At 36.4% G+C, this 18,729-nt stretch overlaps 1 protein-coding gene across 28 annotated transcripts in view; it reads left to right on the top strand.

Moving 5' to 3' along the window:
• The first annotated feature begins 495 nt into the window (after positions 1-495).
• The window catches only part of LOC116251197 (uncharacterized), a 46,746-nt gene continuing 28,512 nt past the window's right edge, over positions 496-18,729 (top strand). For 10 of the 28 annotated variants that reach the window (XR_007572856.1, XR_007572846.1, XR_007572845.1 and 7 more), the window contains exons 1-4: positions 3,052-4,275; positions 11,318-14,080; positions 14,624-14,718; positions 14,797-14,894. Coding sequence is in view for 3 of the 28 variants with exons in the window: in XM_031625313.2 (XP_031481173.2) it covers positions 3,357-3,535; positions 4,227-4,275; positions 11,318-11,446; positions 13,965-14,030 (423 nt within the window). In the remaining 25 variants the exon portion in view is untranslated. Of the gene's footprint in view, positions 582-3,051; positions 4,276-11,317; positions 14,081-14,618; positions 14,719-14,796; positions 14,895-18,729 lie in introns of those variants that run through there. The other 18 variants (XR_007572860.1, XR_007572854.1, XR_007572861.1 and 15 more) reach the window with 7 other exon arrangements.

Genomic DNA, 18,729 nt, shown 5'->3' with positions numbered 1-18,729 from the left:
CTCACTCACATGCATGTTCACAGTTGGACACCCACAATGATGCACTCTTCCTGTTTGCAAAGGAAGCAAGAAAAAGAAAATTCCTTGTTCTAAAATTCTATGTTTCTGTATATCAAGGAAGGAAAAAAATAAGGGTAGTTCATTGGGTGCATGGTAAATCATTTGATTTAACCTTTTTCCAATAGTTTTATTATTTGGCCTATTAAAAAAATAAGGGTAGTTCATTGGGTGCCTGGTAAATCATTTGATTTAATCTTTTTTCAATAGTTTTATTATTTGGCGTATTGTGCGGTAAGTATTTGAAAAGACCCTGGAGCCTTAGTGTTGCCTGTCATTTTTCATTGTTTCTAGCAGCAGTAGTCCGACCCATATAAGTGCTTACTGTCCTATACACTCATCAATGTTAATAATTTTCTATAATTAATATGTTACAAGTGAAATCATTGGCTAATACTATTGAGCCTATCTTGTCTATGTCAAGTGTAGTGGGCTATGTCGAGAATATAATCAGGGTCTCTATCAGATCTCAACAACCTGGAATAGCTGCCACATCCCTAACTATGCCTTTTATAATCAGGCTGGTAAAGCATCTATATAAGCATATTGTGTCATTATTTAGTGAAGCTTTGCATATATTGACAGACAACCATTGATTGCAGCATGAACATAAACCATGAGAAGAGAATTCGTTTTGTTGATACTCTAGCCATCTAGAATCTGCAATACAACATCAGATTGGGCAGACCTACACGCAAGGGTGCGGTTAGTAGATCCCTCTTTGAACCCAGTATGATTTTGCATGCCCTACAATGCTAGCTCTACTCTCAATTTTCAGGTTTTTTCAAAATGATTGTTAGTGTGACTGCCTGTATTCATGCATGTATTTGTACTTCTCACAAAGCTCTTAGATTTTTCTATTGTTTTCAGTTATTCAGATGCATTTTATGTGTATTATGGACAAATTTGTGACCCTCAAACTGAAGCAGCTTTGCGCTTTTAAGTTCATTCATATAGTTCAACATCGTGGGCAGTAGACTATTGCTACTCATTTTCTTTTTTTCATGTACTTAACACAACGCTCTGTTCAATGCTCAAGTTGTTGATTAGTTGTGACTTTGGAGGGTTATGGATTAGCCCCATTTATTACTTTCTTGTTTTGTTTATCTATCATTGTTCACACATAAAGTTACCATTGTTTAGTGGGCAAAGGCAAATGGGAAAGTGGACCTCATGCACTCGATGTATTTCAGGCTTTATAGGGATATGAATTTAGATTGTGGATTTGGATGTGAATATTTGATCATGTAGGAAAACAAGAACAATTCAGATGCCCTTCTTATAAAGCTATTTGTCAGTTACCCTTATAATAGTCTTGTTGAGGTCTATGATCGTCCGCCAGCCACATAGAGGTGCAATTTCACTTGATGTTATTAAAACTTCTGAAGGTTGAATGTTAAGCTTGACCTCATCTAAATGAACACAGAACATCCATGGTATACCAGAGTCTATTGTTGTCAAAGATTTTCTAGAGATTCTAAGTTATTTAAAGGTTCCAAGGAGTGTGTCACATAGAAAGAAAACTTGCTCGTTTCAATGAGTCTCAAAGTGTTGAGAATTATTTAACCTGTCATTTCTGCTTTTTCTTATGGAAAATGCATTTTGTAGGTAGCGTAGGCAGCATTTACTTGTTATTTTTATGTCTATGCATTTCATGTCCATGGAGAGAAAAATTTTAGTAGTTTTAACTTTTTCTTATTTCCATGTGTTTTTTGTTTTTAAAATTTTTAGGTGAATTCTTAATGTTTAAAAATTAAATTATCTATTTTTACATTACGTATGTAACCTTGAATCCTACCAATATGGATCACATCATGCATCTTTACACCATTGTATGCGTGTCTTCATTATGAACCACGTTTAGTTGATTGTTGTCAAACCACAGTTCCATCAACTATCATGAACTAGAATCCGGTCTGTTCAGTCGTATTTCTTTTTAACTTTTTCAATTCATGATCTATGTTTATAATAGTGTTTTTTTTTTGTATATTGAATTGTCTGCTTAGCATTTATTAGTTCATTAAGAAATCTCTTGCTTTGCAATTTTTTGAATTATAGGTAAGGGGAAGGTAAATTACGTATGCATTTATCCATTTAATTTTTCTAGATGATGGATAGAGTTTGGTGAACTTTTATGTTGCATTTCTTGTACCATAGTTGCCTTGTGACGGAGTTGGAAGAATACATGACTTGACAGTTTACCATTGATCTAACTTAGTCTCATGGAGTGATCACAATTCTTGAATATTGTTGTTTGCAATAAGGTTCTGACTTTGTTAACAAAATAGGCTATCGTAAACCAATTATGTCCGTCAATTGCGAGACAAAAATTATGTTCGATGCCTTGATCGTACGGCAAGAGAGATTTAGATTATAATCTTGGATTTGATGTGTTTCATGTATTCAAACCCACACTTGAACCTCGGAGCCGATAAATTTGCAATCCAATTAGGCTTAATCCAATTAGGCGTAGAAGTTGAATCTTATTCCTGTCAGATTTGACTTCAATTTCGCGGGTGTGGATTTAAATCTGATTCTTATTGAGGAAAATCTGACTTGAAAGGCGAAGATTTGCCTCCTGCCTCCTATCATATAGGAGAACTTCTACTGGAAAATTAATTAAGGGACAAGTATGAAATTAACTCTCAGGATCAAGAATTAGAAAACGTGGCCGTGTCTGGTTTGCTCCAAGTTCCAAAATTTGCAAATCTGGAGGGTAAACTGAAAGTCTGAAACCACGGTTTTACTGGTAGGTTTTCGAGGGTTGCGTCTTGGATTAGCCAATAGCCATTCCAGCCCCGGCCAGGTACCGGTAATTCGAGCACTTCGTCGTCAATTAATGCAATGCGGTTTGGACACGGCAACCCTTGACGTGGTTTGGACACGGCAACCATTGACGCGGTTGGCACGCGGTCCCTTGTTTTTTAAACTTTTCCCCCTGTCTTTTTTTTTCTCTCTCTCGATCGTCTCGACTGAAAAGGGCAAGGTTTCATCGCTTTTTAAAATTTTTCCATCGTCTTAGTCTCTCCCATCTTTTTTTTCATCTAAGCGAGGTTGGTAGGTTCGACCATAAGCGAAGGGCCGTGACGTGGTGATGACAAGAAGAACACTGTGGATCTCCGTAAAGAAAGCAAGGCCGGATTACTAGTGAGAGTGGAGATCTTAGATCTTCATGACTGCGAGATCTGCCCATGCCCATGCGATGCGAAGAAGCAGCAGTAAGCGGATCCAAATTTCTTGGTCTGAAAGTGTCCGCGACACCACGCTTCATCCTCTCCTTCCCACTTTCTTCTTGATTTATGGCGGTTTCTTCCTTCATGGCACCTAAAAGGGAAAAGCCCTCTGCGTCGTCGATTACCCGGAAAGAAATGTCACCTTTGAATGCTTCTGTTGCAGCAAGCGATGAGAAGATGGAGTGGAGTCATTTCATCGGTGTGGGCGGCAAAGGCCTGTCCGCTATCTCGATTCTCACTCCCGGGCAAGATACGCTTCCTCCCTGCTCTTGTTTGCTCTAATTCTTAGGTTGTTGATACATCCATGTCTCTCTCTCTCTCTCTTTAAGGGCGTCCCTTAACTTCCTCCTTTGGCCGGCAGCCATCGCCGGTGTGTGATGGGTGTTGGCAGTCCTCTCCGCCCTTCAGTTGTGTTCATGTGTGGTTTCCTATTGGGGTTCCTCTATAGTCGGTCAGGTTTATCATTGCAGGCTGGGGTCTTTCATTTCGGCTCTGTGCTAGGAGTTTTGTTTGGGTTTCTTCCGTTGAAGTTGTTGCTGGTTTCTGACATTTGGTTGGGTTTCTTCCGTTGAAGTTGTTGCTGGTTTCTGACATTTGGTTCGCCATTGGGTCGGATGCTTTGGTCACCACTTGGATCGCCGCTTTCTAGTACGCCGCTTGGGTCCCTGCTGGTTCTGTTGTGGGTCGCCGCTTAGGTCGTTGTTGTCGGTCTGACCGCCTTGTGTCATCCCTTAGGTTGCTGTTGGGTCTGCCGCTTGCGTCACTCTTGACGTCTACCTTTTGGTTCACCGCTGTCGGTTGGGCATGCCGTTTAGTTGATGTTGCTACTGAGTCGCCACTACCGCTTCTGTTTGCTGCTAGGTCGCATTTATCGTCTTTGGGTTTGTTGCTGGGTCATTACTGTGACTATTGTTGTGCATTCATCGCATTATGCAGCTGTTCAAATTCCAACCAGCCATCCGGGGAGATTGGGCGTTTTTGTCAGGTATTGCAATTGGGTCTCTTCTGATAATGATTTGTTTACTGGGTTCACGTTTCCTTCTTCAATGACAATGCTTTTTCATGGATGGGGAAGGTGGGCACTCAAGCTGTCGGGCGTTCTCCAACATGCCTGATACTTATGATTTACTGGTTCATTTTTGTTTGGTTTGTTGGTGGTCTCACTGCATTATATTTGTATGTTACTAGTGCCAACCAGGTCACTGTTTTCTTTTAATCCTAAAGTGATAAGTTTTATCTGCTGCATGTAGTTTCCTTTCCATACGATTATATGCTGTATTTCTGTTTGTGGTTTGAATCCATCCTTGTATTGTTTTCTCGTTTAGAATATCAGATGCATTTGACTTCAACTTACAATCACAGAGTAATATAATGCTTCCTTTGTGACTCCGGACATAGATGTAGGTGTCATTGTCTGCTGGACATGTATATTTCATGTTTAATAAGTCTTGTATAAAGCATACATTTGGGTGGAGAAGTTATGCAGAAAATTAGTAAAACTTGTTTCAACATTGTAGATTGGGTTAGATTTGACCTCTGTTCTAGATCATAAATCCAAATCTGAAATCCAACATCGCAGACCGGATCAGATTAGACAACTGATCCAAATCTTAGGACGAAATCCCAAATCCAATTTTGTGAACGGAATCAGATTAGAGCTCTCGTCTATTTCTTCGATCCAAACACAGTCAAGATACACAATAAAATGAGAGGTTTTCTAATTTATTGTAAATTCTTTTCAAAACCCTTATCAATCTTTGAAATCATTTCAAGAATGTTACTATGTCTATATAAATCTTTGAAACAATTTTCTAAGTTTTCCAAAATTTTGTAAATTGACTTCAAATTCCTATGATTTGATTTTTTTTTTGAATTTTCTCAATTTCTTGTGAGATTTGATTTCGTATTTTTCGTAAATCTTTGTTAAATTTTCAAGTTTTTAAATGCACCTGTCAACATTCGAGTTTCTAAATTCCATTGGATTGTATGAATTTTTAAAACTATTTTAAACATGGTCTTCATATTTTAAAATTCACATCCACATTCAAAATATGCATTTGACATCCTAGAGGACACTAAATAAGAGAGACCACCATTGTAGATGCTTGTCCATGTTTTCCAAAATTGTGCAATTTGACTTCAAATTCTTTTGATTTTCTTTGAATCTTCTCAGATTTGTATTCGATTTGCTACATTTCCTAAAAATGCATGTTAATTTCTCAAATGTATGAATTTTGAAAACGATTTTTAACATGGTCTAAACTAGAGGTTCAAATTTTAATATTAAAATTCAAAGTCCACATTCAATTTACCAATCCAATTTCTGAGACTGTTTAGTCCTCTAATCTGGAGCTTTGATGTAAAGCCCACATACAACATCCTAGACCATGTCAGAGTTCTGATCCAAACCAATTCAACACCCATGCCTCTGATCCAAACCTTAGGTCTAAGTCCCTAATTCAACACCCATATCGGATCAGGAATGACCTCTGATCTATTTTATAGATCCTAATCCTAAATCACACATCACAGAACAAATTCAAATCCCTTATGTATTTTGAAATCATTTCCAGTATTTTACTTCATCTATATACATTTTTTATACCACTCTCTAAGTTTTCCAAATTTTTGTAAATTGACTTCACATCCTTATGATTGATTTTCTTTGAATTTTCTCAATTTCTAGTGTCTTCAGATATTTTTTGATTTGATTTCATACTTTTCTTAAATCTTTGTCAAATTCTCAAGGTTGTAAATGCAACTTTAAACTTTCAAGTTTCTAAAGTCCATTGGATTTTATAAATTTTCAAAATGATTTTAAACATGGTCTAGACTTTTGTATATTTTAAAAATCACATCTGCATTCAAAAACATGTATGCATTCGGCGTCCTAGACCGGATAAAATGACATCTCAGTTCTACTTGCTTGCTCAAAATCCGCAATCCAACATCCTAGACCCGATTAGATGAGACCTTTGATCGCGTAGGGGACTAGATCAGACCTATGATCTATTTCTTAGATCAAAATCCCTAATCCAACATCATATACTTGATCACATAAAAAAATGAGTGATTTTCTGATTTGTTGCAAATTCTTTTCAAATCCTTTAGGAATTTTTGAAATCATTTGAAGAATATTAGTTTGTCTATATAAGTCTTTGAAATCATTGTCAAGTCTTCCAAAATTGTGCAAGTTGGCTTCAAATTCTTTTCATTTTCGTAGAATCTTCTCAATTTCTCGTTGTATCTTTAAATTTCTTGTATTTGATGTGTGACATTTCCTAAATGCTTGTTAAATTCTCAAGTTTTTAATTGCACTTTTTACTCTCGAGTTTTTCAAATTACACTTGATTGTTCAAATTTGTAAAACAATTTTAAACATGGTCTGAACTCTCTGGTTCAGATTTTAAAATTCGAAATCCAATTTCGAATTACCAATCCAAGAGACCGTATAAGATTGGACCTCTACTCTAGAGCTTTGGTTTGATTCCTGCATACAACATCCTAGACCAGATCAGAGCTGACCTTTGATCCAAAACATAGTTATGAATCCCTATTTCAACACCCCATACCGGATCAGGTCAGACCTCTGATCTATTTCTTGCATCCAAATCCTAAATCAAACATCATTGAACAGATTCAAATCCCTTTTGAGTATTTGGAATCATTTCCCGTGTTTTACTTTGTCTATATACATCTTTGAAACCACTCTCTAAGTTTTCCAAAATTTTGTAACTTGAATTCAAATTCTTATGATTCATTTTCTGTGAATTTTCTCAATTTCTTTTGAGTTCTTCAGATTTTTTGGATTTGATTTCGTACTTTTCTAAAATCTGTGCTAAATTCTCAAACTTGTTAATGCACCTTTATACTTTCAAGTTTCTAAATACCATTGGATTGTATAATTTTTCAAAATGATTTTAAACATGGTCTAGACTTGGGTTTAATGTTTTAAAATTCACATCCATTTTCAAAAAAATATTCATTCGACGTCCTAGACCGGATAAAATGAGACCTCCGTTCTTACTGCTAGTTCAAAACCCGCAATCCAACATCCTAGACCGGATTAGATGTGACCTCTGATCTGGACCTTAGAGACGAGACCTCTGTTCTAGATGCTTGTTGAAAACGCAATCCAACATCCTAGACCGGATTGGATGAGACCTCTGATCCATACCTTAGGTCAAAATCCCAAATCCAACATCCCAAGTCGGATAAGATGAGACTTATAATTGAAATCTTAGGGTAGAATCACCAACTTCAATTTTCGCGTAGGGGACTAGATCAGACCTATGATCTATTTCCAAGATCAAAATCCCAAATCCAACATCATATACTTGATCACATAAAAAAATGAGTGATTTTCTGATTTGTTGCAAATTCTTTTCACATCCTTTAGGAATTTTTGAAATCACTTGAAGAATATTAGTTTGTGTATATAAGTCTTTGAAATCATTGTCAAATCTTCCAGAGTTGTGCAATTTGGCTTCAAATTCTTTTCATTTTCTTAGAATCATCTCAATTTCTTGTTGTATCTTTAAATTTCTTGTATTTGATGTGCGACATTTTCTAAATGCATGTTAAATTCTCAAGTTTTTAATTGCACTTTTCTATTCTAGAGTTTCTAAATTACACTAGGTTGTCCGAATTTGTAAAACGATTTTAAACATGGTCTGAACTCTCGGGTTCAGATTTTTTAAATTTGAAATCCAATTTCGAATTACCAATCCAACTTCTGAGACGGTATAAGTTTGGACATCTATTCTAGTGCTTTGGTCTAATTCCCACCTACAACATCCTAGACCAGATGAGAGCTGACCTCTTATCCAAACCGTAGGTATGAATCCCATACCAGATGAGATTAGACCTCTGATCTATTTCTTGCATCCAAATCCTAAATCAAACATCATTGAACAGATTCAAATCCCTTATGAGTATTTGAAATCATTTCCAGTGTTTTACTTTGTCTATATACATTTTTGAAACCACTCTCTAAGTTTTTCAAAATTTTGTAAATTGAATTCAAATTCTTATGATTCATTTTTTTGTGAATTTTCTCAATTTATTTTGAGATCTTCAATTGTTTTGGATTTGATTTCGTACTTTTCTTAAATCTGTGCTAAATTCTCAAACTTGTAAATGCACCTTCATACTTTCAAGTTTCAAGTTTCTAAATACCATTGGATTGTATAATTTTTCAAAATGATTTTAAACATGGTCTAGACTTGGGTTTAATTTTTTAAAATTCACATCCATTTTCAAAAAAATATTCATTCGACGTCCTAGACCGGATAAAATGAGACCTCCAAAATCCGCAATCCAACATCCTAGACCGGATTAGATGAGAGCTCTGATCTAGACCTTAGAGAGGAGACCTCAGTTCTAGCTGCTTATCAATTTTTTTTCTAGTTTTACAAAATTATTGCTATTTTGCACATGTTTCGCAAACACTTTTACTTCTTGAAAACCATGACTTTTCACGTTTTCTACAAAATGTCAAAGACTACGACCATCGTTGATGTACTTATAAACTTTTTAATGGTTTTGCTTGGTTTTTGACGTTTAATGAACTTCACAAAATTTTTGAACTTTTCCAAAATTTAACATCTTGCTACACTAAATCTATGGAAAGTTTCTAATTACTTTAAAAGTATCATTCAAACTTTGTTAATTTACTACTTTTATGGGTTTTAAAACTTTATATTTGGCATATCTTTTCTTTTACGGTTGAAGCACTTTTGAACTCTTTTAATCTTTTGCAAATGTTGCTTTGATCCCATAAAATTTTTGAATGTTTGAGAAAGCTTTACATTGTTTTGGTTTTGGAAAGATGACATTTTTATGGTTTTTGTCAAATTCATGTGCTATTTGAAATTTTGCAAAACTTAATCAAAAGCTGTTCTGGTTTTGCAAAATGGTTGCACTTTTTCATATGTTGGAATGACTATTGTTTTGTTAAGTTTATGTCTCTTTAAATTTGCAAAAGCAGTATTGATCTCTTATAAATTGTTTAGAAGTTTTATATAGCTTTTTGCAAATTTTACAAATCTTTTAAATTTGTAAGTATTGTTTTGAACTGATAAAATTTGTAAGTATTGGTGTTTTTCTTAATTGTCAACTCTTGCAAGTTTTTGGACGTGATGAAACTTTTGCCTTTTTTTTTACAGTTGCTAATGGTTTTGGACTTTTTTTTGGATTTCTAAAAGTTAACCCTTTTTTATGCATTTTGGTGAAATATGTGCGTAATTTGAAGTATTGGTAAACTTTATCAATTTTTTTCTAGTTTTACAAAATTCTTGCTCTTTTGCACATGTTTTGTGAACACTATTACTTCTCGAAAATTTATGACTCTTCACGTTTTCTGCAAAATGTCAAAAACTAGTTGTAACGTTTATGTACACTTATAAACATGTTAAATGTTTTACTTGGTTTTTGACCTTTTATGGACTTCACAAAATTTTTACAAAATTTAACGTCTGGTTAGACTAAGTCTATGGAAAGTTTCTAATTACTTTGAAAATAGCATTCAAAGTTTGTAAAATTTACTACTCTTGTGGATTTTGAACTTTATATTAGGCATAGCTCTTCTTTTATGGTTGAAACACTATTGAACCTTTTGTTGACGTAGGAGGGGGTCGATCACAGTGTTTTTCCTAAATAAGACTGTTTGTACTCTTTCAGTGGCTGTGTTGTTTGGTTGGACGTCTTTGTTCAGGTTTGTTTTGAAAGAAATATGTTGTTGTTGAAGTTTGTTTAAGGGTTTAATGACTTAATCTTGCTTTCTAAGTGTTGCTGCATGTTATCATGGGATAGTTAAGGTCATTTATGTATCAATCATAGTTGTGTTGTTGAGACACAAGTCACAACAACAGCGTTCTGCTTAAGGCACTTCTTGTTGTACAGTAGGCTGATACTTTTGCACTCTTGTAAAGCATGATTGGCTTTACTGGTGAATGATTATTTCCACTAGCAATCTTTGATGCTGAGAAAACCTTTTGAACTGCTGGTATGGTAGTTATATGACAGACATAAGTCACAGACTATGACATTGTGGAGATTGTACTATCTTACATTGGAAATGCTGCAGAATAGTCTACCATTGGAAAGCTGTATGCTTATTGTTTGTGGCTTGTTATTGTTGAAGCTGCTTGGTTTGTTAATGCACTCTATTTATGTCAATTTCATGGACCTTTTGGCAATTATTTCAGCCTGTTTAAAGCTACCGTTCTCTTGAGTTTGTTTTTTGCATTATTTTTTCTAAACATGATAGCAATTGTTTTTGTTTTACAAGATTTTTTACATATTTTTATAATGACTACAAACGTTTATAATGCCCCTGTAACCATTGCTCATTTTTTTCGAATTTTACAAAATTGCTGCACTTTTTCACATCTTTTGGAAAGACTATATTGTTTCGATTATGACTCTTTACCTTTTCTAAATGTTAAATATTTCTCATATTTACTAATTTGAACTTTTTTAGACACTTATAAACTGTTTTGAAAGTTTTACTAGCTTTGTGATCTTTTTCGTACTTCCCAGAGTTTTTATACTTTTCAAATATTTAATGTCAAATACATTTTGCCAGTGAAACATAATTTCAAAAATTCTTATAATTTCTAAAAATTTGTTAATTACTTGGAAGGAAGCATTAAAATTCGTTTTTTTTATCGTTAAAATGACAATAACTAAAATATAAACTTTCACGTTTCTTGCTAACTATGCCATAAGAATTGTGATGTCGTTAACTATGCGGAAAGTATTAGAAAGTTACTAGCTTTTTATCGCATGTAACAAAGGATGATTGATTAAAATTAATACTAACCAAAAATGCAACTTTACTTTTACAAGTGAATTATTTGAAACCATGTTTAAATGCCTAGCTAATTGGTGTATTCAACAATGCGCTGATTACAGTGTGTTTACTTTTCAATTTACGGGATCAGTTTTCTTGTTCTTCATTTAGATAAATTTCACATTTAGCATACAATATGTCTTATTGGATTGCATTTGTTTGAATTGCTCAGGCTACAAGGAATCCTTTGTGTTCAAGTGCCAACCAGTTCAATGTCACACAATTTTGTGGACCCCGTCCTGATGACAATGTGGACTCTTTTGGAGGCACTTCTAACTCCACAAATGTTTCTCGAGTCCAGGCATGTCCAACTCAAAATTTCTATGAATATGTTCTGTCATCACTTGTTCCATGTTTCTGTGCTGCTCCTATTAAACTTGGATATCGTTTAAAAAGCCCTAGCATCTCTATGCTTCTGCCATACGTTTCATGCTTTTATATTTGCTCATGTTTGGCCTTGATTTGGATCTTGATGTCATGCTGGCATCAATTGCTGGTATAGTTGTAGTTTCTTCTCTCATTGAAGAAAGCATACTAAAGAGTATAGTAAAATTAACAAAAAACATCTGTGTAAGTACCCTTGTTTTTGTTCATGTATTTGCATGTGTAATTGGTTTTCTAGTGTTCAGGACTTAAAGCTACATAATTAGTTTGACTTGGAGATGTTTCCTTCTTCCCTTTTTCAATGCTAAAAAATGAGTTGATTGTAGAAGCATTAGCTTTGGTTATTCACATGTAAGCTGATTAGTGGGTCAATGTCTAATTTGATTTAAGTTCATAACTGGTCGTAAACAACAACGTTATGATGCTTGGGGTTGTTTACGGCATTGGATTTTTGTATCATAAAAATGAGACCTTAGCTGACGATGCCTCTTTTTTTACGTACTAAAGTTTTATCCTTCTTTTTGAATTTTTAGTGTTTTTTGATAGAAGAACCTAACCCAAACCATTTGTGAAACTTTTAATCAGTTGAATACCCAACTTTTCTGGGAACTCCTCACCCTTAAACCAATCTTTTGTATAGAAGACCCTACTTTTATGGGAGATTTGGTGAAGTTCGTTCTTTTAACCAGCCAAGTTTTACATTCACCCATCTATTTAGGGAGTACAGTTCCTTTCTCCTGGTGATATACCATTTGATGTCAAGAACTTTTGTAAAAGAGGAACTTTTCAGTTTTGCTTAAAAACATTTTTAAAGTGTTTTCTCACACAATGATGTGCCTTGCTTTATTCTTAGTACCTTTCCAAGTGGAAGGTGGAAATTTCAAATTCTTGTTGTCCATCAATGGAAGAGGAAAATCGAAAAAATCCTGGATATGAGCAGTGAAGAAAAATCCTATGAAGTTGAGAAAGTCAAGACTAGGAAATGCTATTGACTCTGGCGATTAAGCATTTGCAAGGATTTAGCAGGAAAATATATTGAGGGAGAAGCCAAAATGCTCTATAAGATCATGGCAGGTAGTAAAATGAGAGTTGAGAGATGGGCTCGGAGCTTGTGTAGTCGTTCCTCTGAGTTAGTAATCGAGAGTACCGGGTAGGCATAAAGGTGATTTATGTCTATTTCGCGAAGATAATGATTTATGAACTTTTGACTCGTTGAAAACCCGTAAGGTGAAGCGGGTTGGACACGTGACAAAGCTACACATAACTACCAAAGTGGTGGAGCTTCGTAGTAGCCTTTGGGGTGGTGAGGTATTCCCTCAAAGGTGAAGGTCGGCCCAAAAAAAAAAAAAAGAAAAGCACAAGAAAAAAAATTGAAAGGCAAAAAGCTGAATGCAAAAGAAAAAAAATGAAGAAAAAACAAGAAAAAAACAAAAGGTGTCTGCCAAGAGATGAAAGACATGAAGGCTGAACTCGCAAGAATTGAATGCGACAATCTTTCGTGGATGTACGATTTTGGGGTCAATATCTGCTCCTTGTTTTGATTATCTAAGATGTCGAGGATGGTTCCTTTCTGTTCATATTCTGGAAATTGAAGGACATTCCTTTTTAAGATTCGACAACATTGATGCGAAATAAAACCAAATGCTTGTATGGTACTAACGGTACATGAAGGTTATATTATTTTCATAACACGAGCACTCAAGTTTATGAGTTGAATTGATTATTTTTGAACTATTTCAAAATTCAATGTAAAAACTTGACGTCTCTTGTATGTTTCCAGGATTCCTAGGCATAGCAATAACTAACCAATCCCCTTTAGTCTTGAAAATGTTTGACCATTTCGTTACCAAATTGTTAGTCCTTCTGTGAAATAGATGAAACCCCTCAAACCTACTTCAACCATGCTGAGCATGATGAATTATCCATCTTTTCCTTTTGTCTTTGGTGGGACAAGTGATTAAGCTGACTCTAGGTGATATTTTTCAAAAGTTCTATCGAAGTTGCATAGTGGTATATGTCCACCTAATCTTGTTTTTGTGAGTTGTATAAATTTCATCTGTTTGATCTTTATCCTTTGTTTCATTCTAGCTGCTGTTAAAATCTTTTATGTAGTTATAGCTCTTTAATAAAAGGATCAGTTGAGGCATTCAGCCCTTTGGTTTGTGCCCCCTCCCTCTTTCCCCACCTTACTAATTTCTCGCTCCACCCATGTTCGTATCCATGCATTTTTATGTCATCAATCTAGGGCTTGAATTTTTTTTATTCCTCTAGCTTGGGTGGTCCCTTTATTTTAATTTACATGTGACTGGACATGATCCTGAATTGTCTTTTGGTTGTCTTTTATTTCCAAGAGGCCTCTACATGGTGGAGGCTTGATTTCTCATTTTGGATTTGAGACTGACTACATAAATTTTATATGAGGTAAATGGTTCCAGCTTGGCGTGTTTAGACAATGCAGCTACATCTCAAAAGCCATATGCTGTTTTGGAAGTTCTTCGTGATTATGTGAGGGCTACAGCTCAAATGGTCACCACAATATTCATTACTTAAGGTATCCCAACATAACGCCCCATACCTACCCTTACTCTCTCTATCTCTCTCTCTCTCCCTCCCTTGTCTTGATTGCTTGCTCACTCACATGCATGTTCACAGTTGGACACCCACAATGATGCACTCTTCCTGTTTGCAAAGGAAGCAAGAAAAAGAAAATTCCTTGTTCTAAAATTCTATGTTTCTGTATATCAAGGAAGGAAAAAAATAAGGGTAGTTCATTGGGTGCATGGTAAATCATTTGATTTAATCTTTTTTCAATAGTTTTATTATTTGGCGTATTAAAAAAATAAGGGTAGTTCATTGGGTGCATGGTAAATCATTTGATTTAATCTTTTTTCAATAGTTTTATTATTTGGCGTATTGTGCGGTAAGTATTTGAAAAGCTCTCATTTTTCATTGTTTCTAGCAGCAGCAGTCCGACCCATATAAGTGCTTAATGTCCTATACACTCATCAATGTTAATAATTTTCTATAATTAATATGTTACAAGTGAAATCATTGGCTAATACTATTGAGCCTATCTTGTCTATGTCAAGTGTAGTGGGCTATGTCAAGAATATAATCAGGGTCTCTATCAGATCTCAACAACCTGGAATAGCGGCCACATCCCTAACTATGCCTTTTATAATCAGGCTGGTAAAACATCTATATAAGCATATTGTGTCATTATTTAGTGAAGCTTTGCATATATTGACAGACAACCATTGATTGCAGCATGAACATAAACCATGAGAAGAGAATTCGTTTTGTTGATACTCTAGCCATCTAGAATCTGCAATACAACATCAGATTGGGCAGACCTACATGCAAGGGTGCGGTTAGTAGATCCCTCTTTATTTTGACCTTTTATGGACTTCACAAAATTTTTACAAAATTTAACATCTGGTTAGACTAAGTCTATGGAAAGTTTCTAATTACTTTGAAAATAGCATTCAAAGTTTGTAAAATTTACTACTCGTGGATTTTGAACTTTATATTAGGCATAGCTCTTCTTTTATGGTTGAAACACTATTGAACCTTTTGTTGACGTAGGAGGGGGTCGATCACAGTGTTTTTCCTAAATAAGACTGTTTGTACTCTTTCAGTGGCTGTGTTGTTTGGTTGGACGTCTTTGTTCAGGTTTGTTTTGAAAGAAATATGTTGTTGTTGAAGTTTGTTTAAGGGTTTAATGACTTAATCTTGCTTTCTAAGTGTTGCTGCATGTTATCATGGGATAGTGAAGGTCATTTATGTATCAATCATAGTTGTGTTGTTGAGACACAATAGTCACAACAACATCGTTCTGCTTAAGGCACTTCTTGTTGTACAGTAGGCTGATACTTTTGCACTCTTGTAAAGCATGATTGGCTTTACTGGTGAATGATTGTTTCCACTAGCAATCTTTGATGCTGAGATAACCTTTTGAACTGCTGGTATGGTAGTTATATGACAGACATAAGTCACAGACTATGACATTGTGGAGATTGTACTATCTTACATTGGAAATGCTGCAGAATAGTCTACCATTGGAAAGCTGTATGCTTATGGTTTGTGGCTTGTTATTGTTGAAGCTGCTTGGTTTGTTAATGCACTCTATTTATGTCAGTTCTTGTAAGTCTTAACTTTTTATTATTAAGCTAAGTTAAGAATGTTGTGTGTTGCTTGTTGAGACATACAATTATGGTCTAGAACTGACATGAAGGCTGTCTTAAAGGGGCTTCTTGGATATTGACAATATGTTGACAGTTCTAAGGGAGAACCTGGGCAAGATGATGTAGTTTTTGTAACTTCCTTCGGGGAATGGGATAAAAATAACTCTAAGGTGAAGTTGGTTGCTTCGAGCTATGAACCAAATATAGCTAAGTATAGTTAAATTTAAAAGTGCTGAAGGCATTTTAGAGTATCTAAGATTAATGTATGCTCAGTCAAATTGGACAAGACGATACCAACTAGCTCAAGATTTGAGAGGTTTAAGTTAAGGAAATTAATCTATCCACTCCTTTGAGATGCACAAGATGTAAGGACTAACGAGTATCCTGAGTGTAAAAAGATGGAAATAGAAGCAAGGGAACAAGAATATGTCATAGAATTTTTGATGGCCTTCGGATCTGAATTCGTTGCCAAAAGCTTGTGTTCTTTAGTTCAAATTGTTTCCAAACTTATGGCAGAATACGTTAAAAATAAGTCATTGGGAGGAAATTGTGTAGAAGACTCTGCGCTTGCGCTGTCTAAATCATTTGGTAGAAGATGAGGTAGTGGGAAATAAGGGTGGGCGTCGGGCCGGGCCGCGCCCCGGTATGGGCCGAGAAAATCCCGACCCGGGCCGGCTCGTCTCCCTCCCCCTTTCCTGCTTCCCCCCTTCCTGTCCCCCTTCCCGTCTCTCCTTCCCCCTTCCCGTCTCCCTCCCCCTTCTCGTCTCTCCTTCCCCTTCCCAGTTCCCCTTCCCGGCGACCCGCACAGCAACCCAGCTCCAACATGCTTCACCCTCTGGTTTGGCCATCCGCGGATCATCAAAGCTCGTCAATTGCACCTACTTGCTGATCTTTGTTCTACTTCAATAGCATCGCCACCTGCTCGAGCTCTTACTAGCAGCACAAGTCGTCAGATGTCTTCATCGCCACCAATTTCATTCGGATGATCGACTCCCCTTCCTATCGACATCGATTTTAGGTCATTCCTTCAATCGCTGCCATTTGAAACATCACCACCCTCCTCCGGCTTTAATTGGAACCCAGATTATCACTGTCCCCATTTTCGAAGGCCCCAACCCACCTGCACCTCGATCGTCTCTCTCTTTCTCGTTTTCTGATTCACCAAAACCTTAACTGGGCAGCCCATCTTCCCCCCATTCCATTGCCTCCGCTCAGCCTGCACTCCATCTTTGTTCTTCACACGACGCCCTTGTTGTAACCGACTTCACACGAAGTATCCGACTTCATCTCCGGAGTCAGGCGACCACGGTGTGAAGGATTTGCACAACAACGTCGACAAGGCGCAGAAGGAAGAGGGTTTAGGGCTTTGGGAGGGGGAAACGCCTTACGGTCTCTGCAGGAAGGAGAACGACGAGCGAGGAGGGAGGTCGGCGGGCAGGAGGAGGTCGGTCTGCGGCTGGAGGAGGGCGGTCGGCGGGCCGGGCCTAATTTTTGGTGGCGAGGCCCGGTACCCGCCTGGCCCGGCCCGATACCCACCCCTAGTGGGAAGTCATTTGAAATGAGAAGGGATGAACGATATTCGGTGCAACTATTGTAATTAAAGAACTGTGACACATGAAATTCAATTGCTTAGTGCTAAAGAAAAATAAAAGGAATGTATGTTGCTAGCTCTTGTGGGGATGAAAATGAGATGGAAGACACCTAACATGAGTGCAAGTAAAAGAAATCTCCTCAACTGGAGACAATCAGTTTTGTGGTAACATCCTTTAAAGCATTCAAAAGCTTTTTGGTCATAGTACTTTGGTAGCTTCCATTCTCCTGGTGCCTCTTTTCATATGACTGCAAACTATGTCACATAGGTAGGTACATGTACGGGTGCCAGTGCGGGTATGGATACGAACCATTTTCCAAAAACTTGGGTGTGGGGGTACAACCACACACACACAGGACAAGAGGGGCGAATGGGCAAGGGACGAGAGCGGCGAGGACAGGGGGAGGCGAGAGGGCGAAGACATCGTGCGAGAGAGGGAAAAAATGGTTTTTTAAAAACATGCGATGGACCATTTTGGACTCGGTCAACTTTGATCGAGTTCGAAAATGGTCGGATTCGACCGCGGGTATGTTGATCATACTCGACATGGTCAACGCCGCACCCGTATCGGTGTCATACCGGTAGGGTGCTGGTACTTTGGAGCAGTACCCGTGTTACATAGACTGCAAATAAGACTATCTTAACTAATTGCTATTCTTGTATTGGATTTTTTAAAACGGCAAATTGTTCTTCTATGTACATAACTAAATATGGTTAGATTACTTCCAACTCTTGTCTTGGTGGTAGGTGACGTATTGATTATGTTTACCATGTTCCCTCTCTTGTCATAAATCTAGTTTTCATTGGTCAAATTACATATAAAATTATATACACATTTTCTCCTGCAGATTGTATTGTACATGATCAGCTGTCAGGGAGGTAGATTAGAATTGGCCTTGGGAAATATCATTTATGCTCCCTTGACTGTTTAGACATGATTTTTTTGACAAGGAAACTTGTGGAACATATATGTCTGTAAAGGATGAATCAATGGTGTGGTAACAAAGATTGAGACATGTTTTTGCATCTATGGAGAAGCGGATTTTGGAACTAATTGATGGGTTGAAAAGTCTTATTGATCAAATATTCTGAAAATCTCTAATTACTTCGTAAGAAACATTCAAAATTTCCAAGGCATACGGCTCTTATCAGTTTTACGATTTGATGATTTTTTGGCTTTTCTTTTTACAATTGCAAATGGTTTCAAACTGTTCGAAATTTTGAAAACGTTTTAGAAAGTTAGCACTTTCTGTAAATTTTGGTGAATTGGTGAATTGTAAATTCCTAATTACTTGAAAAGTAGCACTCTGATTTACATAATTTACTATCTTAGAAGTTTTAAAACTTCATATTAGACCTAGTTTTTCTTTTAAACCATTTTGTAATTTTGCAAAGTTGGAAACATTGTTTCAAACTCATAAAGTT

This window comes from Nymphaea colorata, chromosome 3 (assembly GCF_008831285.2).
Source record: "Nymphaea colorata isolate Beijing-Zhang1983 chromosome 3, ASM883128v2, whole genome shotgun sequence".
Taxonomy (NCBI): domain Eukaryota; kingdom Viridiplantae; phylum Streptophyta; class Magnoliopsida; order Nymphaeales; family Nymphaeaceae; genus Nymphaea; species Nymphaea colorata.
Note: the sequence above shows the minus strand (reverse complement) of the source record. Positions and strands in the feature narration are given on the sequence as shown.